Source organism: Lacerta agilis, chromosome 4 (assembly GCF_009819535.1).
Source record: "Lacerta agilis isolate rLacAgi1 chromosome 4, rLacAgi1.pri, whole genome shotgun sequence".
Taxonomy (NCBI): Eukaryota; Metazoa; Chordata; class Lepidosauria; order Squamata; family Lacertidae; genus Lacerta; species Lacerta agilis.
Genome location: NC_046315.1, coordinates 7,338,145 through 7,360,886, shown reverse-complemented (window position 1 = coordinate 7,360,886; position 22,742 = coordinate 7,338,145). Strand labels below are relative to the sequence as shown.

At 44.0% G+C, this 22,742-nt stretch overlaps 1 protein-coding gene across 6 annotated transcripts in view; it reads right to left on the bottom strand.

Annotated features, from left to right (window-relative positions):
* The window catches only part of FCHSD2 (FCH and double SH3 domains 2), a 132,280-nt gene that overhangs the window by 31,082 nt on the left and 78,456 nt on the right, over positions 1-22,742 (bottom strand). For 4 of the 6 annotated variants that reach the window (XM_033145973.1, XM_033145971.1, XM_033145972.1 and 1 more), the window contains 5 exons: positions 17,345-17,467; positions 15,227-15,322; positions 12,905-12,976; positions 4,162-4,278; positions 3,582-3,686 (listed from right to left, as the gene is read on the bottom strand). In XM_033145973.1, the coding sequence (XP_033001864.1) occupies positions 3,582-3,686; positions 4,162-4,278; positions 12,905-12,976; positions 15,227-15,322; positions 17,345-17,467 (513 nt within the window). The remainder of the gene's footprint in view (positions 1-3,581; positions 3,687-4,161; positions 4,279-12,904; positions 12,977-15,226; positions 15,323-17,344; positions 17,468-22,742) is intronic. The other 2 variants (XM_033145974.1, XM_033145975.1) reach the window with 1 other exon arrangement.

The window sequence follows — 22,742 nt, the reverse complement described above, 5'->3', positions numbered from 1 at the left end:
AACCTGCCATAGATCACAGTGGCCAGTGTCCCACCACACCCTTTTCTTTCCGCATCTCTACCTTCCTGCCCAGCAAGCTGTGGGGCGATGGAGAGGCTGCTGCCGCCGCCACAAGCCTGAACCAATCGCTTGCAGACTGTGTTTGGAATTAGGCTGAGGACTGCAGGTTCCCCAACCCTGCATTGCAAATGAATGCTAAAAACTACTGCACCAGCTGATTCAAGTCGTTAGGACACAATATTCCATTGTCTATTCCTGCACATCAGCACAAAACAGCAAAATAGGTGCTGAAGGCCGGTTCCAGCAGTGCTGTGGGGCAGATATGCGATGGCAAATGTTCAGGAGAGGGAAAATTCTTTCCCAGAGCTGCAAAGAGATGCTGATGTGTGCAAAAGCTACACGGATAACTTCCAGAAGCCGGAGCAGGGCACAGCAGAGCTCTTCAGTTTTCTGAAGTGATTATCTGGGGGGGGGGGGAAACATGAACTGGCTTCCTGCACTTGGTGATTTATTAAAATATACGGATACACACAAGATTGCTAAGTGAATGTTGCACAATACAAACTTATGGGTAAGCAGTAACAGGGGATGTTTGTTTTTTAAAAAGCAGTCTCCAGGCAAGATTTTGCCAGACCTTCTATAATTTGGTGGGTGATGTTAGTTTAGATACTTTTGCATCGATGCTATAATTTGTATCCAAGTTTGGTGAAGGTCACCATTCACTGGAAAAGTTTACTGCCATTATATTCTGGAATTTAGTGAAAAATCAACATAGCCAAGTCAATTAACCTAATGCTACTCCTTAGCTTCTGATCAAAGAAGCTTTGCAAAGCAACACTCGCCCATCAATGTACAGACAAGCACATCATTTTTAGCTACTTAATGCAGCAAGGCTCTTCAGAATGTTTTAAAAGCGGATTTCATAAAAGCAGTATTATGGCTTTGGTGAGATTGGACATCTAATTTTAGGCATGTGCGTCTCTGAACATAATTGACCAGTAACATGACTCAGTTCAACATTCCTAGGAGATGATTTACTAGCGGAAAAACAACACCTGAAATTCTGTTAAGCCTGGATTTGCCTAAATATTAAACTATGGGAAGCAAAGTACTTCACAAAAAGCAAGACAGTTCATTATTTTGTCTGAGCAGATGCATGCAGAAAAACAGCACTATGCAGAAACGAAATAAAGTACAACCATAAACAGCTACTAGCAGCTGTTTTGCAAGTGCTGTAGTGGACTTTTCCAGCCATTTCCCCTTACAAATATTTACTTGTTCCACAAGTTAGCAGGTAACTCATGACAGCTTTGGTGGAAACCCATTTATTACAACACAAATAAGGTTTACTCAGCACGCTGCATTTTTATCATTGTACATGGGAGGCAAACACTCCCAAAACTCATGCAACAAAAAATGGGCTGCCACAGAAACCATGATCTACACTGGAAGATAAAAAGCAGTAATGTACTGTGGGAGGCAGCGGAAGACAGGAGTGCCTGGCGTGCTCTGGTCCATGGGGTCACAAAGAGTCGGACATGACTAAACAACAATGTACTGAAGGGAGGTAAGACCACAGCCCGGCTTTGACTGACCAGCTAAACCAGGTGAGGGTCTCAAACCCTCAGTGAGTTAGGGACTTTCCCAGCATATGAAGACAGGCAGATTGAATGGATGAGACCAAGGGTGGGTCCCACAGTCAAGAAGGCAGTTTCTGCCCATGATATAGAGGGAAATGCGGGGCAGATGGGGCTCGTCAACCTGGGAAGGGAGCCCACCTAGGAGAAGGAAAACTCTGAACCGAAACCTTTGGTGCCTTGCAGCTATACCCATTCCTGAGGAAGGGTATGGGTGTAAACCCAGAGGGAAAACCCGTACCGTGCCTTATGGGACATCTTCGGGAAAAGAAAAGGCTAAGGAGTAAACCCTGCACAAATCCGGAGTGGAGCCCTTCAGAAGGTTAGGTGGCACCTTGTACGCCTCCTTCCGGCAACTCCTGCAGCCAAACTGGTGCTAAATGTCCTGCTCTCCTTTGGACCTCATCAGTGCGGGCGAGAGGTGGGTCTTGTTGTCCGGGCAGCCCAGGACCTCCATACACACTGACCAGGCTTGAATTCCAGAGAGGTCACTTTTGTGCTGTTAAAGCAGTAAAAGCAATGCAGGAGGCAGCAGTTACGAGCTACCAGCCTCTGCAGCCACAGCAGTCGCTGTGATTCTCCAGCAGTTTGACTTCACCCCTGGAGGTGCACTGCATTGTCTCTCGAGACAGACGGATGCCAAAAGAGGATGAAGAAAGAAACAGAGGCATGGTGGATACTCACAACCAACTTGCAAAAACAGTAAAAAGAAACCCTTGTTTTCTGACCTGCTTATGGGTTTCTTGGCAGCATGTGGAACCAGATTCTTTGGTCTGTTCCAAGCAGGGCCCTTGCGTTCCTTTTTGAGGGGGAAAGTCGACATTCGATACTTTCGCCCTCTCCTCCTCCCTCGCAAAGGTTTTCTGCACTGAGGCACATGACAGCAGCAAGCTGCTTTGCTTTACTGAAGGTGTGAAATCATTTTCTCATTGGTTTCCTCATTTTCTCCCCCAAAACAGACTAGGTTAATTTTAGACTCTATTAATATGGGCTGAAAACCACGCACAAGTCGGCACAGAGGTGAAAAGTTAGCAGCAAAAAATATGCCAGCACCAGGAAGAGTTTGGATTTGATATCCCGCTTTTCACTACCCGAAGGAGTCTCAAAGCGGCTAACATTCTCTTTTCCCTTCCTCCCCCCACAACAAACACTCTGTGAGGTGAGTGGGGCTGAGAGACTTCAGAGAAGTGTGACTAGCCCAAGGTCACCCAGCAGCTGCATGTGGAGGAATGGAGACGCGAACCCGGTTCCCCAGATAACGAGTCTACCGCTCTTAACCACTACACCACACTGGCTGAAAGATAGGCCCAGGCACTGAGCTGCAACACACACAGACAAAGGCTGCAGGATTTCAGAGAGGACGGCACATGTGAAGCATGATTGAGGATCAGTTGGAAGAGAACTGTTACTGGCAACACATAGACTCGACTCTGATAAATGTTAGGTGGTAAAGCATGGGGAAGTTTTTTTTAAAATATATATAAAATAGTTTCCTTTCCAGTAGCAATTTGCACCTAGTAAGTTGAGTTGTCAAAACTACCTGGGAGTTAACATCACCAACGTAATTAGAGTCCTCCCCTCTACTGCTTTAATTACTGCAGCCCATTCAGCCAAGAAACCTGGCAGCATCAGTTCTTGTTTTTGCCAACAGGTGTCTTGAATCAGTGACCATAGCCTTAACACAACACTGCCCAGTTTTTTTTTGGGGGGGGGGTTGGGGGAAGAGAGCTATTTCCTCGTCTCACAGCCTCATGTTTATTCTGCATTTTATCAATCTAAAACAGATTTTATGAACCCTTTTGCATGTTTCAAGCCGTTGCACACACAACGAGAAAGCTGCTAAAAAAAATGTGCCGCTGGTGCAAGACGACCTGCTAGCTGCTGCAATCTGAGCCACTGCCCTAAAGCATCAGAGATAAGTGCTGGAGCTAACATTCCTCTCACCTCGGCTTTGCGGATGTTCTCTCTGGCTTCATCTATCTTCTGTTCCAGTTCTGCTCGGCTCTGCTCAGACACCACAGACCCGTGGCATTCTAATTCTTCCAGAGTCTGCCAAAAACAGGAAGGGGAGGGGAGGAAAAAAAACATTTGGTGTGTTTTTAATTGAACTGTTGTTTCTGGAAGGGATCTGAAACGTCACTTCAAACCTCGTGCAGAAGCTCTTCCTTTGCAAAGGCTTTAACGGGTGGACATCCATCCTGATTTACAAACAGCCACAAATGGGAAGAAGAGAATTCTTCGCTGCTCTCCCTTATTCCCTTATGCAGTTCATGTGTTAATTTTTACACATCCCAGTTAAAGCACATTGAAGAAAAAAGGTGATCTGTTGGGACAAACAAGGCCAAAGCCAGAGTTATGTGGAATGCCACAAGCTGGAATATATATCCCAAGCAAGGTGTTTCCTTTCCTCATGGAATGACAGAATCGGCGAAGTGGAATATGAGTGGTGTAATGCTTCACCAAGGTGGCTGGATGAACAGGACAGTTAAAAAGCCGCCAATAATCTTCTTTATTTTCAACCCACCCGTTGACTGTGAATAATGTTTTTGTGCTCTCTTGCCACACGCGTCGCCCATTTCCGGGCTTCCTTGTTCAGACTGTGCTCTTCTGTCGTTCCGGTCTCAGATTCCAGTTGTCTACTCTGAAACACACACATACAAGAAAGGAAAGTGAGTGAGGGGATTTCCTAGGCCTGGCCCTTCCCACCTGTGACATCCTTCTTTATGTAGCCATCCGAAAAATGTTAATTAACTCACTTACAAGACTTCGCAAAAGGGCTTTTCCCAGATTCTTGTTACATGAAGCCGAACATAACAAGCAAATTTTAAACACAGAAAAAGCCCTGCTGTCTGTCCATGAGTTTTGTCATGGGGGAAATGAAAAAACTGAAACCAGTGTAATTTGCTCTTTAATGCTTTTCAAAAGCAAGATCGGGTTGTTTTCTTTTCTTTAAAAAAGAGGCTGCTGTAAAGTGAAAACGAATTATCTTTAATACGATAAAATTTCTGAAGCAGAGGAACCAAACAAAGAGCAGATAAAATGCCTCAGGCAAAGAGGGAATTTGGGGGCTGAGATCTAACTGAGATCTAAACTTTATTCTGCATTGCGTTTCCCAATGTTTCATAAGCTTTCACGAGATTGGTGAACACATGAACAAAAAATGATTTCACAAAGACCCTGAATACTTACCAAAGTAGGCCATGCATTTAGTCAAGGCAAAAGCAAGGTATTGATCCGCACTCCCACCCCAGTAATTACCAGCAGCTGACAAGCGCATGCAATGCTTTACTTGCACCATTACAGGATGGTTCTCGCATCGCAGGCAATGGCTCCATGATGGGACAGCCACGTTTTGCAAAAGCCGACAGCATGGGGGGTTGGGGTGGGCTGTATGATAAAGGGATATGCATTCAACCCTGAGCTCCTGCATGTCCCAAAACGGAAAAGGTCTCAATCATCCAAAGAACCGCATAAAGCACAAGTGGTCCAGAAGCTGGGGGTGAGGGGGGGCAATCCTCTCCACTGTAACAGTTGCTGGCTTCCTCCCTTCTCCTTCATCAGATCATCTTGCAGAGATGCAAAAAAAGTGTTCCTTCTAAAGCAGGAAGATTGCGCCCATTACCGCCTCCCCCATGAGTAGGGACTTTTACGTCTATTGGAGAAAAATCCAAGAGCTATCCACTTTAATCCTTCAAACTACAATTATGAATGGCTCTAGTCTCCTCTTTAAAGGTTCTATAAGAAACCCCCTAACTCTCCCCTAAGCAACGGTTGTTGCCACCAGTGGATCTCTCTCCCCCCCCCCCGCCCGGCCTGAGAGGCTTGCTTGGCATATACCTTTTTATATATTCAGTACCAGGCAGGTATTTTTATTCCTTAAATAAAAAAAAGTCTCAGAACTAAATTGATAGAATCATAAAATTGCAGAGTTGTAGGGAGTCATCTAGTACAACCCCCTGCAATGAAGGAATCCTGCCCACAGCCACACTGACCCATTGCATCACTGGGGTAGTCTGGGTATTTCTGGTGGCTTTCAATTGGTGTTCCTGTTGTTCCACTAATTAATTTTTCTTAATGTTTTATACCAGCGCTGGGGAAACCTCAGGCCTGGGGTCAAATGCAGCCCTCCAGGACTCTCCCCAGGGGCTGCAGCCTGCACTTGCCCTGCTTCATACCCTTCATGAATTTGTTTGCTAGGCTACAATATGTCCTTAAATTCTGATTATGCCTCTGGCCCTAACTACTACCAACAAATGACACCCCCCCAGGAGGGAAGATGGCCCCTGGGTTGAAAAAGGTTCTTCCTGTGTTGTGTGCATTTAATTATAGAAACTGTCCTTTTATCTTATGATGAAATCTGGTAGATGAAGCCATGAACAAAACAGACTCACTGACCATCTTGATTATTTGCTCCCGCTTTGCTGTGCGACAAACACCCTTGTTTGGGGGGAAAATCTGTGCAACTGACAGGTTTCTTTTCCGCCATCTAGACATGGGAATTAAAGAGATGGGGCACATCCCAATTCCTGATAAAACAACTAATCATCGCTTTAAAATGTTAAGTGTGCCAAGTGATCTTAATGGTTTTATGTGCTTTTAGATGTACGCAGGGTGGGGACCAAAGGTGGATAAACTACTCCAGAAGAAGCACGACGTGTCCCCCACCAGAGGTATTACCCCTCCCCTAACACCCCATAAACTTCAGTGAGGCCAAGAAGGGGGGCGGTTTATTGTCTGGGCAGCCCAGGACCTCCATACACACTGCCCTGGCTTGTGTCCCAGGGTGCTGCTAACACAACAGTTTGACTTGAAGAGGCACAAACACTCTTAAGACAGGCGGATGCCGACAAGGATGTGTGCCACTTTTGAGTGTCGGCTGCAAAAGAAAATACGGCTTGTCTTTGAAATAAATTATAAATCATGCCAATACATTTCCTGAAGGGCAGCTGTGCTGGTTTGTTTCTGCTGGAACAGACTAACTGTCTTGAGGTGCCACAATGCCAATGCATTGGTTCGTCTTGAACAGCGCCGTAAGATACTTGGGTTATTTGAAGTGTCCCACCACAGAAAACTGTATGATTTGCTCATCAATCCTATTGTTCTGTAAGTTGTAGATTTTGCTGGAACATTTATTTCAACCAACCAATCACACATCTTGTGCACCACAAGGAAAACGTCTCCAACTGCGGGGAAAACTTTGGTGGGTGTGGCCTAATCTGGTATGCTGTGCCAGCTCACTTGCTAGGAACAACATGTTTCTGCCTCGAAACACAGGACACATAACGGTCTAATCCATTGTTATTCAGCTGTGGCCTGCTTGACATAAGAATTCCAACAGTTCTTGAAATGCCCCTCTTTTTTTGCGTGGGCTACAAGCTCATATTAGGCTCCAGCCACGCTAGCTGAATTCCAGCAGGGATGTGTATTTGCTGAGATGGTGCCAATGTTTATTACGGGATCTTAGTTCCAACTCCATCCAGGAGGAAGAAAACAAACCCTCCCCCATTTTGGCCTGAAAGGACAAACAACAGTCCAAAAAGCAGAGCTAATTATAGATTCACTTTCTGCCTTGAGACTTGCAGCGAGAGCGCTCTGAAAAAACCCTTCAGCCTTTGAAAGCAAAAGAGGGCACTCACCTACACAAAACGGCACAATGTCAGCTGCCCACTGTGGCACAACCATCTAGCCAAATGAACCCTACCTGAAAAGGGTGTTACTACTTCTCAAAAAAGGAGGCTGGAGGAGAATGGACAGGCATCACTGAGATAGGAAGTGATGCCAAAAACGGCATGGTTTGCTCAAAATATATTGTGAAATGATTCAGCAACAAGGGAAGCCAGAAATTGTGCCTGGAGCACTAAAGTAGAATTCTAAACTGGCGACAACAACATTATAACTCAGTGTCAGATGCTGTTTCGGGATCCCAGATGTGAACATTAACAGCATCTTCAGCCAAAGACCAGCTTGGCTGCTTGACAAAACTACCAGCCAGGTTAGTAACTAACACACTATTCTCAAACAGATTAGTTCAAAGAACTACAGGCAATTGTGCAGAACTTACAAATAGCAACTGGGCCTTTGTCAGGGCTGCATAATGAAACGCTCTTCAATGATAATAAAATTGTGCCAATATCACAATTTATAATCTATGGTGCAACTGCATTTGGGTACAGCTCTGGTCGCCTCATCTCAAAAAGGATATTGTTGAGTTGTAAAAAGCTCAGAAAAGGGCCACCAAAATGATGGTGTTCTTCTCCATTGTTTCCCACAGGCATCTAGTTGGCCAATGTAAGAAAAGGATGCTGGACTACATTGGGCCATTGGCCTGATCCAGCAGGCTCTCCCTATGTTCTTATGTTAGCCAAGCCATTCCCCTTTAAAGCTACCTTCCTATTTGCATAGATTTTATTTATTTTTCTGTGCCTGCAGAAGAACATTCCACCTACAGTCTGAAGTTGTTCAGCCCCTCAACTTCTGTTTTTGAGAACCAGGCCGCAGCCTGCATTTCAGAGTCTCGAGACTCTGTTCCCCATTAGAAGCACAACATCTGTCTTACAGAAAGGCAGAAAGACTGGGTCAAATATGTATTGATGGATTGGGTTGCAAGCTTGACTACTTATTCAGGAGAAAGCCTGATTTCTCACCTATCTTCTCATAAATGGTGAGGAGTTTGAGAGAGGAACGGCTCAAAGTCTTAAAAAACAACCCAGCAACATGCTAGGCTCTCATTAGAGCTGCAAAGGGAACGACTAGCTGATCATTGTAAAAATCAGAAAACTCCCAACAGAAATGAGCATTTATTGCACACCAGCTACCATACACAAAGTACAACAAAACAACTCAGTCACTGCTTTGGACAGACATGGGGCGAGGTTTCTACAGCTCACCACTGTAGGGCCCAACCATTGACAGCAGGAGAATATACACGATTTAGGGTTCACAGACTTCTGCCTTTTAAAAAGGCACAGTTGAATTTACTGCCCTGATGCACCTCTTTCTCATTTTCAGCCTGAATTTATTGTGGCTTATTTTATTTTTATTTTAGCTATGGGACACTCGCTGTACCGTTTTTACTTTAGAGGAGTCTCTAAAGGCACTGCGGGATAATGTATTCTTCTGTTAATAGCGCTCACATGCGTATGCACACAGTGTGAAAACTTGCACAAAGGCTCCCAACAATTCCTCGTTCTGTGTAGACAAGCCAACTACCACAGCAGCTGTGTTAGAATCTAGCACTTCTCACATGCAATGCGCAGATGTTTAAATAGAAGCAGAAGAAAGGTTCCTGTTAAAGCATCCCTAGTGCCGAGGAGGGGGGGGGGAGAGAAGCATCTTTGAAAGGCTCTTGGCACATAACTACAGACTCCTTGATTGTCTAAGGATGACTGCAAAGAGGAGAAGGAAAAAAAGTTCACTTTCTAAATGGGGGTGTTCACAAGCCTGTTGGGTCCCACAGAATGAAGTGACTCATGGCCTCGCACAAATACCCAACTTTGTTAATAATCCTATTTTTGTTCTGCCTTATCTATTCACCGCCTTCCCAGGAGTTTCGGAAAACCCTAAAGGAAGTTCGAAGAGAAGAATGGCTCTCACTTTACAGTCCTGTTTTTCATTTGCTGCAGGTTTTCTCTAAAGGGTTAGAGTGATGGTTTTCAACCATTTCAGACCTGGGATCCCACAGTATCTGCAAGAAGAAATTAACCTACACATTCACTGTTTGTCCTTTTTGCGTGTTTTATTTCCTTAGCCCTTTCACCCCCTTGCTTAAAAAACAACAACCAAACACCAAAAAATTGTGGGGTGCCATTGGTGTGACCCACCTTTAGGTCAGAATGAGAAATAACTTGTGGATTCTGATCCACCATTCCAAGGAGACTTCAGGCTTCCTCAACCTTGGCCCTCCAGATATTTTTGGCCTACAACTCCCATGATCCCTAGCTAGCAGGACCAGTGGTCAGGGATGCTGGGAATTGTAGTCTCAAAACATCTGGAGGGCCAAGGTTGAGGAAGCCTGCTTTAAGTTAATATCTTTTCCAATCTGTATTTTAAATATGTGCTTATTGCTTTATCACTTGGTGTTCACTGTTCTGGGTTCCTTTCAGAGGAAGGGTGAGATATAAATTGAACAAATGAGTCAATAAAACCTGTAGCATTTAGTATCAGCTAGAATTCTACACTTCAGCATTGACCATCATTCTGCATACTGGTTGGAGTGGATCAGGCATAAGTGAATTTTGCAATACCCCAAGGTTAACGCAGTCAACCTCCAATGTACAGAATATAATATCACAGGCAGCAACTTGGCAAAAACAGGAAAGAACTGCTTAAAAAAAAATTGTTTCAGCTCTTTGGGGCCATTATCTTGGCAATAGATTTAGTTGTTTATTGCATTTTCTCACAGGATCACATGCTGTTTGAGGAAGGGGCCTCCATTTCCAATCAGGAAACATAAAGAGCTAGCAAATTTCCTCCTATATTTTGCCATGCTGTTGCAAATATGCTTATCTATGCATTAGTGAGCTTCATAATAAGTTCTCTGCGCACTGCAGTTTGGGGGACTTCTGATTAAGTTTACCTTGCCTCCTGACAGCTTTGTGTTTCGGATTTGATTTTAGTCAATTTGCTTTTAACAAAATTTGATAAAAACCCCACTAACCCCATTGCTATGTTAAAGCCACCTCCTTTAAGCCTCTGATCTTGCCCATTTTTGTCCCCCCCTTTGCTCTCCCCACTGCCTTCTGTTATTTGCTATGCCTCTCCCCCCCCACCCCCCACCCCATTCCCCAACCTCGGCCTCAAGACAAAGTCTTATCCTTTCTAATCACAACACTCAGATTCTCCTTTAGCCTGTCCTGGATTGTGTGAGCCACCTGCTTTGTACCATTTACAACAGGGGTCGGCAAGGCTTACCGGGCATGGTCCGGATCACTCCCGCGGAGATCCTCCGTGCGCCGGGCCAGTGCAGCACGATGCCGGAAATCGTTTCTGCGCATGCCCAGACGCTGAAAATTGCACCTGTGCAGAAGTGATTTTTGGCGTCTGAGCATGCGCAGAAGCAATTTCCAGAGCCACGGAAGAGAGTCCCCGCATCACGCTGCACCGGTTTAGCGCAGGGACTCGCCAAGCAGGCGGCTCGTGGGCCGGTTAAACGGCCTCCGTGGGCTGCTTCCGGCCCATGGGCCTTAGGTTGCCAACCCCTGATTTACAACATTCAAACGTGATCTACTGTCCTCCTGCAAAGGGTAGCACAACGGTTGAGTGGGAACCCAATGTTCCATAGCATTTCTGTGACCAGGGCAGGTTCTCAATTCTTTACCGAGTCCCAGTACTATACAAATGTTGGCAGATAATCTTGTAGGAGTGTAGACTGGGGGCACACCTGCCCTGTACAAAGTGAATGGGATAATCCAGCAAGTTGAGAATGGCTGTGTATTGAAATTTCACCTTCTGCTTGCTGTTGTACAGTGAGCTGGATCAGAAGCTGTATGGTAAAACAAGCAACAACCCTCTGTTGGCGGCAGGAGAGTCACCTGCCTCTATTACTGACCCCCTTTTACATGCATTCGGTGCCTGAAGGTGTTATATGGTGTAGGCGAATTTACTAAACGTCCTAAGAGATAGCCGGCTTCTCACTTGCACCCTGAAAACATGCTGAATTATTCCAAGCAGAAAAATGGCACAGCAGTTTAATAGCTATAAATGTTGGCCTGCATATGCCTCTATCTCTCCCCGCTCTGTAGTTAAGCAACTGAAACCTCTCTAGGAAGAGGCACCCGAGTTCTGTTGAACTATTTATTTAATTGGAAAATTAGTCTTTGATCAGAAAAAAGTCTTGATTTTAGCTCACGTCAGCAGATTACTCTGTAATGTTCACTGCACAGCTTGCCCAATGAAAATAATCATGCATAGCCCACGAAAAAGCTACTTGCTCCGAACAGCTCCAACACAAAATGGAAATGAAGTGACTAAAATGCATAACAGTTGCATATTTTTCCCTACTTCAAGGATGGTTAACGAGTAGAAAAATAAGAGTGTATATAGAATTCCTGGTTTTGAGTATTATCCAAAGAACGACTTGCGGGAAGAAATTTAGTAGGAAAGTAAAATGGCCAAAAATGAAACAACAGCTATGTGGACTTACAGAAATATGGCCCCTGCTATCAGTTTCCTGGATCCAATTTTATGACATGCGTTTTTGGAAAAGCAAAACAAGGCTTGTCTTGCTTTTATGTCAACCTCAGTATAATGAAAACCAAAGAAAAAATTCAAGTACTGTATCTGAATACATTTGTACTGGCCCAATAATGCAATAATGGAGCTCACACTACAGAAGCTCCTGCCTCTCTTTTTTTTTGGGGGGGGGGGGCTAACTGAGCTCCGTACCCAATCCTTTCCCTGGCCCCTGATGATTAGGACAAGTTAATTACGGGGCTTTCTGTATCTCACTGTACCTTCAAAGATGAAGTTAACTGGGGTGCTTAAGAGGGCATTTTCTGTGCAATACCTTGCGCCAGGGGCTCTGCTCAGCTTCCTCTTTAATGGCATTCAGGGACCACTCGATGGCCATTGTTCGAGATGTCTTTTGGCCACAGCTGAAGGTATTTTAATCCCTTGGGCAGCCTTCCTCAATCTGGTGCCCTCCAGATGTTTTGCACTGCAACTTGCACTGACCCCAGCCAGCACGGGCAACGGTCAGCGATGACAGAAGTTGTAATTCATCTGGAGGGCAGCAGGTTGGGGAAGGATGTCCTAGCAGATGAATTATTTTTGTCTGCTGTACTCTGCTATCTTAATAGTATTTGTTCGCTGCTACTGCTGACAACTTATGCTGCCTCAGGCGCTTTAGCAATTAAGGCAGAAAAAATGACATATAAATATCTTAATTAGTTTAATTGAAATCAAGAGTATGGTAAGATAGCCATAGTTTTATTCCGCTTTCCCAGAAGGGTACATGGAGCTGAAAGGGGGCACTTCTGGTCACAGGATTATGTAAAGCTACTCTAGATATCAGATGGTGCATTGACATCTCACTTCAAAATTCTGAATTATTATAAATTGTGAGCTGTTTGGTCCAGTAAAGTTAAGCTGGCCTCCGAGAATTTAGTTCAGTTCTGAGATCTTGACAGTAGGAATCTGGCTTTTAACACGTTATGCATTCATTTGTCACTTTATGCATGGAAGCAGATTGCACCATAACAGTCCTTGTCATCATGCATACCAGCAATACCACGAGACAGTAAATGGTGATAGCAGATGCTGCCATATACCTCTACTAAGGTCATTCTCAGAGCACTGACAGGTGAAGGCTCAATATCCACCAGCTGAACGGCATTAAAACTCTGAATGTCAAAGGTTGCACAAGGACAAAACACAAACACACACACACAAACACATACACACACACACCAGTTAGAACTGCAAGGCAAACACAATTAGGCAAATATGGTTAGTCAGGGAAAACTCAGCCCACTGCCTTTTATATACCCTTGGACTTGATGTAAACAATGTGCTGGAGAAGTCAGAGATATAAAATTAACTTATCTTTTGTTGAGGATGAAGTTAGAAAACATCTGAATTTCAAGGGCAAGTTTGTTGTTTTGAACAAGGCTTACCCAATTTTTATCTGCCTTTCCCCTAATACAGCACAAACCCAGATCCCTTCCCCCTTGCTAACTATGGTTTATCAAAAATCTGCAAAAAGAAAGGACTTTTTTAAAAAAAAACTTACACTTTGCATAAATTGGTATACAGGTGAAACTCAAAAAATTAGAATATCGTGGAAAAGTCCATTTATGTAAGCAATTGTTTTCATTAGCTACTGGAGTTTAATAAATGAGATAGACTCATGATATGCAAAGTGAGATATGTCAAGCCTTTGTTTGTTATAATTGTGATGATTATGGTGCACAGCTGATGAAAACCTCAAAGTTGAGATTGTGAATTTGGGGTTCTCACCAGCTGTACGCCATAATCATCACAATTATAACAAATAAAGGCTTGACATATCTCGCTTTGCATGTCATGAGTCCATCTCATACATTAATTTCACCTTTTAAGTTGAATTACAGAAAGAAATTAACCTTTCCACGATATTCTAATTTTTTCGAGTTTCACCTGTATTTTCTATTACCTTGGTGTAAGAAGCACCAAAAATTGCTCTTTAGCCACCTGGTGAGCTATTTGCTTAATGTGGACCTTTGGAAATATTTGGGGAGACAGTACGATTTGGAAATTTTTATTTGCCGTTCTCAACCATTTCTTAAAACAGGGTAGTTTTTCAGCAAACTCCTCCCAGCCTTCCCTGTATTTACGAATCAGTCTCAACATAAAATAATTAATTTAGGAAGCTTTTTTGAGGACCTAAAACCTTTAAAAAAAGGGCAATAAGCAAGGGCTGTCCACATATAAGGAAAACACACAAGGCAAACACTGGGACCTGTTACAGAGCTTTGTTGTACAGTTGCGAAGATGAATTAGACCCTCTGCTACCATACTCTAAAAATGTGCCTAAATGAACAGATATTCCACCCCACCAGCAGAGGATGGGACTGTGCCATCCGGCCCCACCTTTCATCATGCATTCACCCCATACAACATTTGCATGTTGGACTTCATATTTACATAAGGAACGGCATGAATAGACTCCAATCTATTGTACAGCTCAGTTTTGTGTGGGGCCAAGAGGGAGAACTTGTGCTGGGCCCTAGACACCAAGGTCCCTATGGATATATTAAATTGAATGTGCAGTATTGGGTGAGGAAGGTACACCCTGAGTGGGGTAGGTTGGTATAATCCCAATCTCCCACCACTCATGGGATCTGAATGTTTGAAAAGGTGTAAAAAGGTAAAGGACCCCTGACAGTTAAGTCCAGTCGCAGATGACTCTGGGGTTGTGGCGCTCATCTCGCTTTACCGGCCGAGGGAGCCGACGTTTGTCCGCGGACAGTTTTTCTGGGTCATGTGGCCAGCATGACTAAGCCGCTTCTGGCGAAACCAGAGCAGCGCACAGAAACGCTGTTTACCTTCCCGCCGGAGCGGTACCTATTTATCCACTTGCACTTTGATGTACTTTTGAACTACTGGGTTGGCAGGAGCAGGGACCAAACAACGGGAGCTCACCCCGTTGCGGGGATTCGAACCGCCGACCTTCTGATCGGCAAGCCCTAGGCTCAGTGGTTTAGACCACAGTGCCGCCCGCGTCCCATGAAAAGGGATAGCACTCAATAAATTTTGCTGTTGTCCAAAGCAACTATGTGTACTTGAGCCCACTCCTTTTAACAGGCTTAGCACACCTGACTCAGCACACCTTAGCACACCTGGGTAACAATCCAGTGTTCCCTGTCTGCTGAAGAAAGGCTTAATAGGCTATACAAGGTTGCAAAACTCTTGGACAGCACATCAGTGTGTTCCTCCCTGCAGAAGTATGGATTGTAGAATTTCTTGGGTCATGCCCACGCAGACAACTGCACACGACAATTTATTTGCACGTAGACCTTGTTCCCCTTACAAAAGCGGCTTCCCTGGATTGTGGCTCATTCAAAGCATTGAACAAAGGAGTGGAATTAATGTATTTTTTAAAATGCCCTTACGGTGTCACTGTCACAAGGCTGGAACTGGAAGGACTGCGGTTTATGAAATACGGAGTTCTCTTGCAAGAACAGCTGAAAATTGTAATCTCGCACTACCTGAAAGAGACAATGAATACATTTACAGGCATTTACCCCCTGATATTAAAGAGAGAATGTGCGAGACAGAAAAACTGAAGAAACTGTAACACTGCAATAGTTAAGCCAACACCAGAAGTTCTGCAAGCTGCAGCACAACATTTAAAACGAAATCAACAGAGACAGCATAAGAGCGTCATTTAAAATACCAATAAAAGACCAATGAATACTTACTGGATTTAAAAAAAAAACATTTTGTAAAGGCCTGTCTAAACAAAAAAGGTTTTCACAGGACATATGCAGAAGGGGAGACATGGTTCCTGCCCAACCTCTAGTAGTAGGGGGTTCAAAAGAGCAGGGCCTGCCACACTGAAAGCTTGGCCCTGAATGAAGACCAGCTGAACCTTGGGGGCCACAGGGGAAACCACCAGAGGTGCCCGATCAGAGGACCTCAGCCTTTCAAGCTGGAGCTTTTGGAACCAGGCCATCCTTAAGGTACTCTGGGTCCAAGTTGTTTAGGGGTTTTTGAATTAATGTAAATGCCTCAAACCTGGCCCAGCAGCAAACTGGAAATTTGGAATTGCAATGTCTACAGGGTTTGTAGATGCCCGATCGCTGGAATGCATATTGATCTTAAATGGGAACGTTATTCAGAAAACTTAAGAATGCATATATGATCCCAGAATCAAATGCAGCCACCTGCTCAATACTGTATGCCATCTTTATCAGGGTGCATTTTAATTCTTAAAACTCTACAAACTGAATTGGAGTTGTAAGTGTGTGTTATTTATATCTGTATTTTTAGAAACCGCAAAACATTAAGCTTCAGAGTGAAATGTAGTATCGGAAAGTCAAAAGGCTTATGAAGAGACTAGAGAAGCCAGATTAAACCATCGCGATCTTGGGATATCCAAACATTTCACAGACAGCAAGGGTGGATTAACCACATCAGTATCAAATGCAATGCAGATAAAGTTTTATGTGGGTTCCTCCAGTTGGCCTGGGTGGCCTGTACAACTACAGTCCTGTGCAGAGGTGATTGGATAGAGCAGAAGTGATGCATAATCCATTTGATGGATTAAAACTGCCAGCTAAGGGAGACTATATAAACATACCCTAGGAAACATACCCTAGGAAAAACCAATGCTGCAAAATATTACTCAAGCAGCATTGTAACTGCATTGCAAACAGTTACAGAACTTGTAACTGCTTTTAAACTTGGAGGATTCCAGGCCAACTTTGATAACAGCGCAGAGCTCCAAATCAAAGGGATAATGCTATTGTTCTAAGACAGGGACGGCCAACTCCTAAGAGACTGCGATCTACTCACAGAATAAAAAACTGGCAGTGATCTACCCCTTTTGGGGGGCGTTCAGGTCAAAGCTGTTGAGTTTTTTTTAGGGAGGGAAGTCCCTTTTTTTAGGGGTTCAGGTCAAGGTTGATGAGCTTCATTTAGGGAGATCGTGCAACAATGGAGGGCAGGGGGAGGGGGAGGGCCATTGATCAGCTGCAATCTACCAAAACCTCGCAGGGAGCTGCCATCGACCTGACCTGTTGGAGATCCCTGTTGTAAGAAATGGAGTAGAGGGTGGCAGTGTTAGGTTTTTGCTCCGAATTATTCCCAGGTATATGAAACTGCCTTATATAGATTCAGGCCACTGCACCAGCCAGCCAGCGCTTACTCTGGTTGGCAGCAGTTATCCTGTGTTGCAGGAAGACATGTCTCTCAGCCCTGCAGTTATAGATCTTTAACTGACACCACGGACAGAACCTCAGACTTCCTGCATTTAAAGCTCACTATCAAGCGTTAAATCACTACCTTACCAAGCGCTGGCCATCTCCATAATGCTGGCCTCTCCATCCCCGCCACCCTTCTCATGGTGGCTAGTATTAACATTGTGGTGGTGGAGTATTCTAGTTCCCTGGTTATGACCTCTTCAGGTTCTTCCCATTTTTGAAAAAAAAAAGTCACAGGGCCCACCCTCTCACAACTATTTTGGCACACACACACACACACAAAAACTAGTTTACTGAAAAACTTACCCGACTGGAAGTTTCCAAAAGAAACTGGAATGTGCTTTGTACAGCTTGGCATGCTTCTAATTCAGTCCTGCTGAATGCCATTAAATAATCCTTAAGGTGATCAGATACATTCCCATCAAGAGCCTGCATTAAAACAGAAGCAAAAAAAATTAAAAAATCTCATTCATGCTCATCTGGTGGAGTGAATATCCGCTATCTAAATAAAATGCATTTATTCACCTTCATGCTTGGTCATTTTGGGCTCATAAGCATCCTGCGAAAGAACTGAAATTGCTATCTATTCCCACTAGCTGGCACTAAAGAGTGTTCCAAAAGTCAATAGGGACTAATAAAAGCACTTTTTTGCATTTTAACAAAGGAGATGTACCTATAACATATATTGGAGATATCAGGCCTGAATAATATATTTAGCTTTTCATCCACAGATGTGATTGTCCCTGCAAGAAACACACATTTCCTATTCCAATAACCATTTTGTTTTCTTAATAAATGCTTTTACTTGAAAGAGTAATAATATTTAAGGATACTTTAATTGCTAATAAATTGTAGTTGACTAATCACAGAAAGTAAAAGCTTAAGGGACCCCGGGACAGTTAAGTCCAGTCAAAGGCGACTATGGGGTTGCGGCGCTCATCTCGCTTTCAGGCCAAGAAGCCAGTGTTTGTCCACAGACAGCTTTCCGGGTCATGTGGCCAGCAGAACTAAACCACTTCTGGCACAAAGGGACACCGTGACAGAAACCAGAGTACACAGAAACGCCATTTACCTTCCCGCCACAGCGGTACCTATTTATATACTTGCACTGGCGTGCTTTCGAACTGCTAGGTTGGCAGGAGCTGGGACAGAGCAACGGGAGCTCACTCTGTCGTGTGGATTCGAACCGCTGACCTTCTGATCAGCAAGCCCGAGAGGCTCAGTGGTTTAGACCACAGCATCACCTGCCCTTGGTTTTCAAGTGCTTTAAACACATTAATCAAAATTCACACCACCACTGCCCCCACCATGACTAGTCCACCCCCACCTACCCCAATCAGCAATGACCATATTAACCAAGTAACACCATTAAAGGTAAGCTATCAAATGCCTTACTAAAAAGGGTTAAGCTATATGCAATGCAATCTCCCACAGTTTTGGTTTTAAAAATTGGCAGCCTCATGGGGCTTTTTTTTTTTTTTTTTTTTTGAAGATATGGGACATGGTGGTCTGGGATATGGTGTTTAACTCTTTCCTCCCATGTCCTTTCTCCAGTTGAAACCCTACCTTCCCCCAGCTGCTATTAGCTCTGTAGGAGGAGCAGAAAGGACACAGAAGGCATCTCAAACATCACTTCTTGTTTGGCCTAAGCATGGCTGAATAGTCAATATTCATGAATGGCTAGTAATATCCACAACAGTTAACCAGAGTGAGCTATTGTGGTATAAAGGTAAAGGGACCCCTGACTATTAGGTCCAGTCGCAGACTCTGGGGTTGCCACTGGAGAACAAATCCCCACTCAGGAAGGAAGCTCCCTGGGTGGGCTTGGGCCACTCACAGCCTCTCAGCTCAAGCTACCTCACATGGTTGTTGTGAAAATAAGATTGGGGGGGGGGGAGCATATATACCACACGGAACTCCATGGAGGAAAAGTGAAATGCAAATGCAGTACATAAGCTATCATATTTATTTTTAATTATTTTAACTTTACAGAACACCCAAAGCACCAACATTTCTTTATTTTCATTTACCCAAATAACCTTATGGAAAAGCATAACTATTTAGGGATTGTGAACTCAAGGACCAGTTTGAGACAGTACAGCCTTGCTGTTGTCTACCCTACAATATTCCTCAGATGAAAACAGGGAAGTTCTCACTCTGCCCCCAACTGACCCTCCTTGGGACCCCCCCCCATTTTTGTGCCCTCCACCACATAGCATTTCCTACAGCACACACAGTCTTCATGGACTTCAGAAAACCCCTTAATCACGTGGCCTTAGAAATTGGATTTTTGATCAGGATGCCAACCAAGACAGCAACCCCCAAATTAAGGCCAATCACTCAAGGCCCTATTACCTTGAGACTCTGACCTTCTCATAACTATGCAGGGCCTTTGTAGTACTCAGATTCCTTGGCATATTTAGAGGGAAGATATCGGGAAATTCCCCATATGGATCGCAAATGTATACATGGATACAATCAGGTAGAGGTCATTACACGCTATCTGCTGATTTGCCCCCTGTATACAACGCCCAGAGGAAAATTTATATCAATTGTTAACTGGCTTCCAGGTCGATCTGCACAGGAAGTGACAGTTGAACTCCCAACAGAGAAACATCTATATGTCACACACCAGGTAGCCAAATTTGCGCTGGCAGCCATTCCAGCTATGTGAATGTACTCCAGTTTTAAAATCAAACGTTGTAAATTTCCTTTTTATGTTGTAAACTGCTACAGGTTACATTGCATGATTTCAGAGGACAGTTTTCCTTTTATTCTCTGTCGCCCACTGTAAAGGCCTTTGGCTGTATATAATAAAACTGACTCTCTCACTTAGTCCTATGCTCATTGCTATAACTTCTGCCAATTTGCAGAGAATTGCCAGAGGTTTGTCAAAGTGAAAATGTATGCAGTGCTATTTCTAGATATGCAAGAGAATGATCTGTAGCTAGCATGTTTGCAGCTTTCTCATTTCACATACTGCATTTGAAGATGTTGGTATCTCTCAAGTTCAGTGTAAAGTGGTTGTCAACACATCCCTGGATCATGCGAGAAGTTAATTAAACAGGAGAACATTCACGCTGACATTCAGCATATATGAACTGAACTACTGCTTTAATTGCAACCAGCTGAGATAAAGCAGGGACTCAAAAGATTTTTTTAATTCACGGCAAGCAAGAGATACGAAGCAAGTATACAGCCATGGTAAAGGTAAAGGTAAAGGGACCCCTGACCGCTGGGTCCAGTTGCGGACGACTCTGGGGTTGCAGTGCTCATCTCGCTTTACTGGCCGAGGGAGCCGGCGTACAGCTTCCGGGTCATGTGGCCAGCATGACTAAGCAGCTTCTGGCGAACCAGAGCAGTGCACGGAAACGCCGTTTACCTTCCCGCCGGAGCGGTACCTATTTATCTACTTGCCCTGGCGTGCTTTCAAACTGCTAGGTGGGCAGGAGCTGGGACCAAGCAATGGAAGCTCACCACGTGGCAGGGATTTGAACCGCCGACCTTCTGATCGGCAAAGCCTTAGGAGCAAAATAAACTTACTTGCTAAGTGCAAATCCTAGAGCTGCTCAGAAAGGAAAAAGCTAACAATGTGTGAAAAGGCATAATGTAATATATCACACTTCCATCAGGGTTTTAATGGTTGATTTTGACTGGCCACAAAACTATTCATATTATATAACAAAAGGCAGAGGGCTGAAGGAAGCACTTGATGGTCATTATGAGGGCTGCAACCGGGAGTGGGTTGGAGGCGCATTGTATGTGCCCTGCATGAACCTCTGGGGATGCAGCGTCTCTGAGCATCTAAGTAACAGGGCACCCCTGCAAAGAGGCTTCTCTGCATACATGCCAGGACGCGTTGAGGCTCTGCGGAAAAGGAGTTCCCATCACCACAATGGCATCTCAAACACATTTCCCCCTTAGGAATGAGTGGCAGACAGTGGCAGCAGAGGTTGGATGGCCGTCTGTCACAGAAGCTTCAGTTGAGATTCCTGCATTGCAAGGGGTTGGACTAGATGACTCTCAGGGTCCCTTCCAACTCTACAATTTTATGATTTATATAGGGAAAAAAGGTGTATGCTTAGAGACGTCATAGAATCAGAGACCTGCAATAGACAGAAGTTTCTGGGGCAGCGGAAGAGATGATGCAAGGCATAGCCCACTGACTAAGTCACTTAAAAGTATCTAGTTTAGCTTATGTCAGGAACCATTTCTTGTACAAAGGACTGAAGAAGTAAACATTAGCAAAGCAAATGTATTTGCTAACTTAGTTGGATCCCCCAACTCCCACCCACTACTTGCTTTTAAAACAACTGCTGCTCTACAGACTCATTTAGAGGAAGACTAAGAGTTTAAGGAAGGTAAGAGCTTCATCAAGTGGTATAACATTAACCGCATCGACTACTTGCTTCCTAAATCTGAGACAGAACCGTTCATCAGTGGTTTTGGGTTTCAAAATCCATAGGACTTTCAGGAAGTGAAACCAACAGCTTCAAGAGAAATGGCAGGTATTTCTTTTTTTAATGGCTTAAATTCCAGTGGGACTTGTACTGTTTTTATCATGACTTCAAATGCTGTTTTAATGTGCTTTCTAGCTTTTCCTCCTTGACATAGGCAAAGTTCCTGCTCAAATCTTCAGCAGTTGCATAAGAGCTACTATGCACAGGATTGCAGTTCTGTTATAAAGTCTTAGAATCACAGGGACAATCCTAGAATTCATACTGCCCTGTGCATGATTCTGCTTCCAACTCCAATGGAAGAACTACCTTTTTTCTCCCAATGGACAAAGTGGCATCACATGGTCAAATGTTCTATCTATATATTTAATCAAACCTATTCCTTTTAAGAGCATGCAAGCTTTTGAGTTACAGAAACACCCCGGATTAAGAGAAAAATAATGTCCTCTAGTTGTTAACTGGCAAACACACACCAGAAGAATACTCACTAAAAAGGCATCTGTCTTGTATCTTTTACTCTCTAGGACCTATTGCTTCATATATGTATTTTCATATCTGCACTGGTGTAAAACGATTCAACATCCTACAAGAAATGGCACCACACAAGCCTTTATTGTGCTGACTCTCCTTGGCGATGAGCCTCAGCACTCAGTATGCACAATTTTGTGCTAGTGTTTTAGAAATGCAACATTGCACAAGAGACAGCCCCTGGTTCTGCCTGCTTCTCTCATTCTGTCCCTACAACCCGCTTTTTGTCCAAATTATACTTGGGCAGGGGCACAACATGGGATGGGTACAGCACCATGTGTTGCTGCTGTAGTGGTGCGACACCAGCCTAAGACTGGCCTGGCAAACTACACAGTGAGCAAAACGCTCAAATAATGAGAAGGAAAAGATTTATAATCCTGAAAAACACAGTCTTGATCTTATTACCATGTCAATGGAACTGTTACTGCTTAGGACAATTTTTGTATTTAATGGAATTTCCAGTTTAACAGTTTCTGGACATTAATAATGAACTTAACATACCTTAACTCTGCTGAGATCAGCAGCAACACTCTGACTAGCAGAAAATATGAGGGGTGGCCAACATTTTCTTTTTTAAGGAAGGATGAACAGGAAAAGCTCATTGCTAGTAGCTGCATTCCACAGCAATTCGGTCTCTTAGCAAAAGTGTATCTGTTACATATTTTAGACATTTTCCCCTGCAGCAAACCAAAAGCATCACACATCACTTACTAGGGATC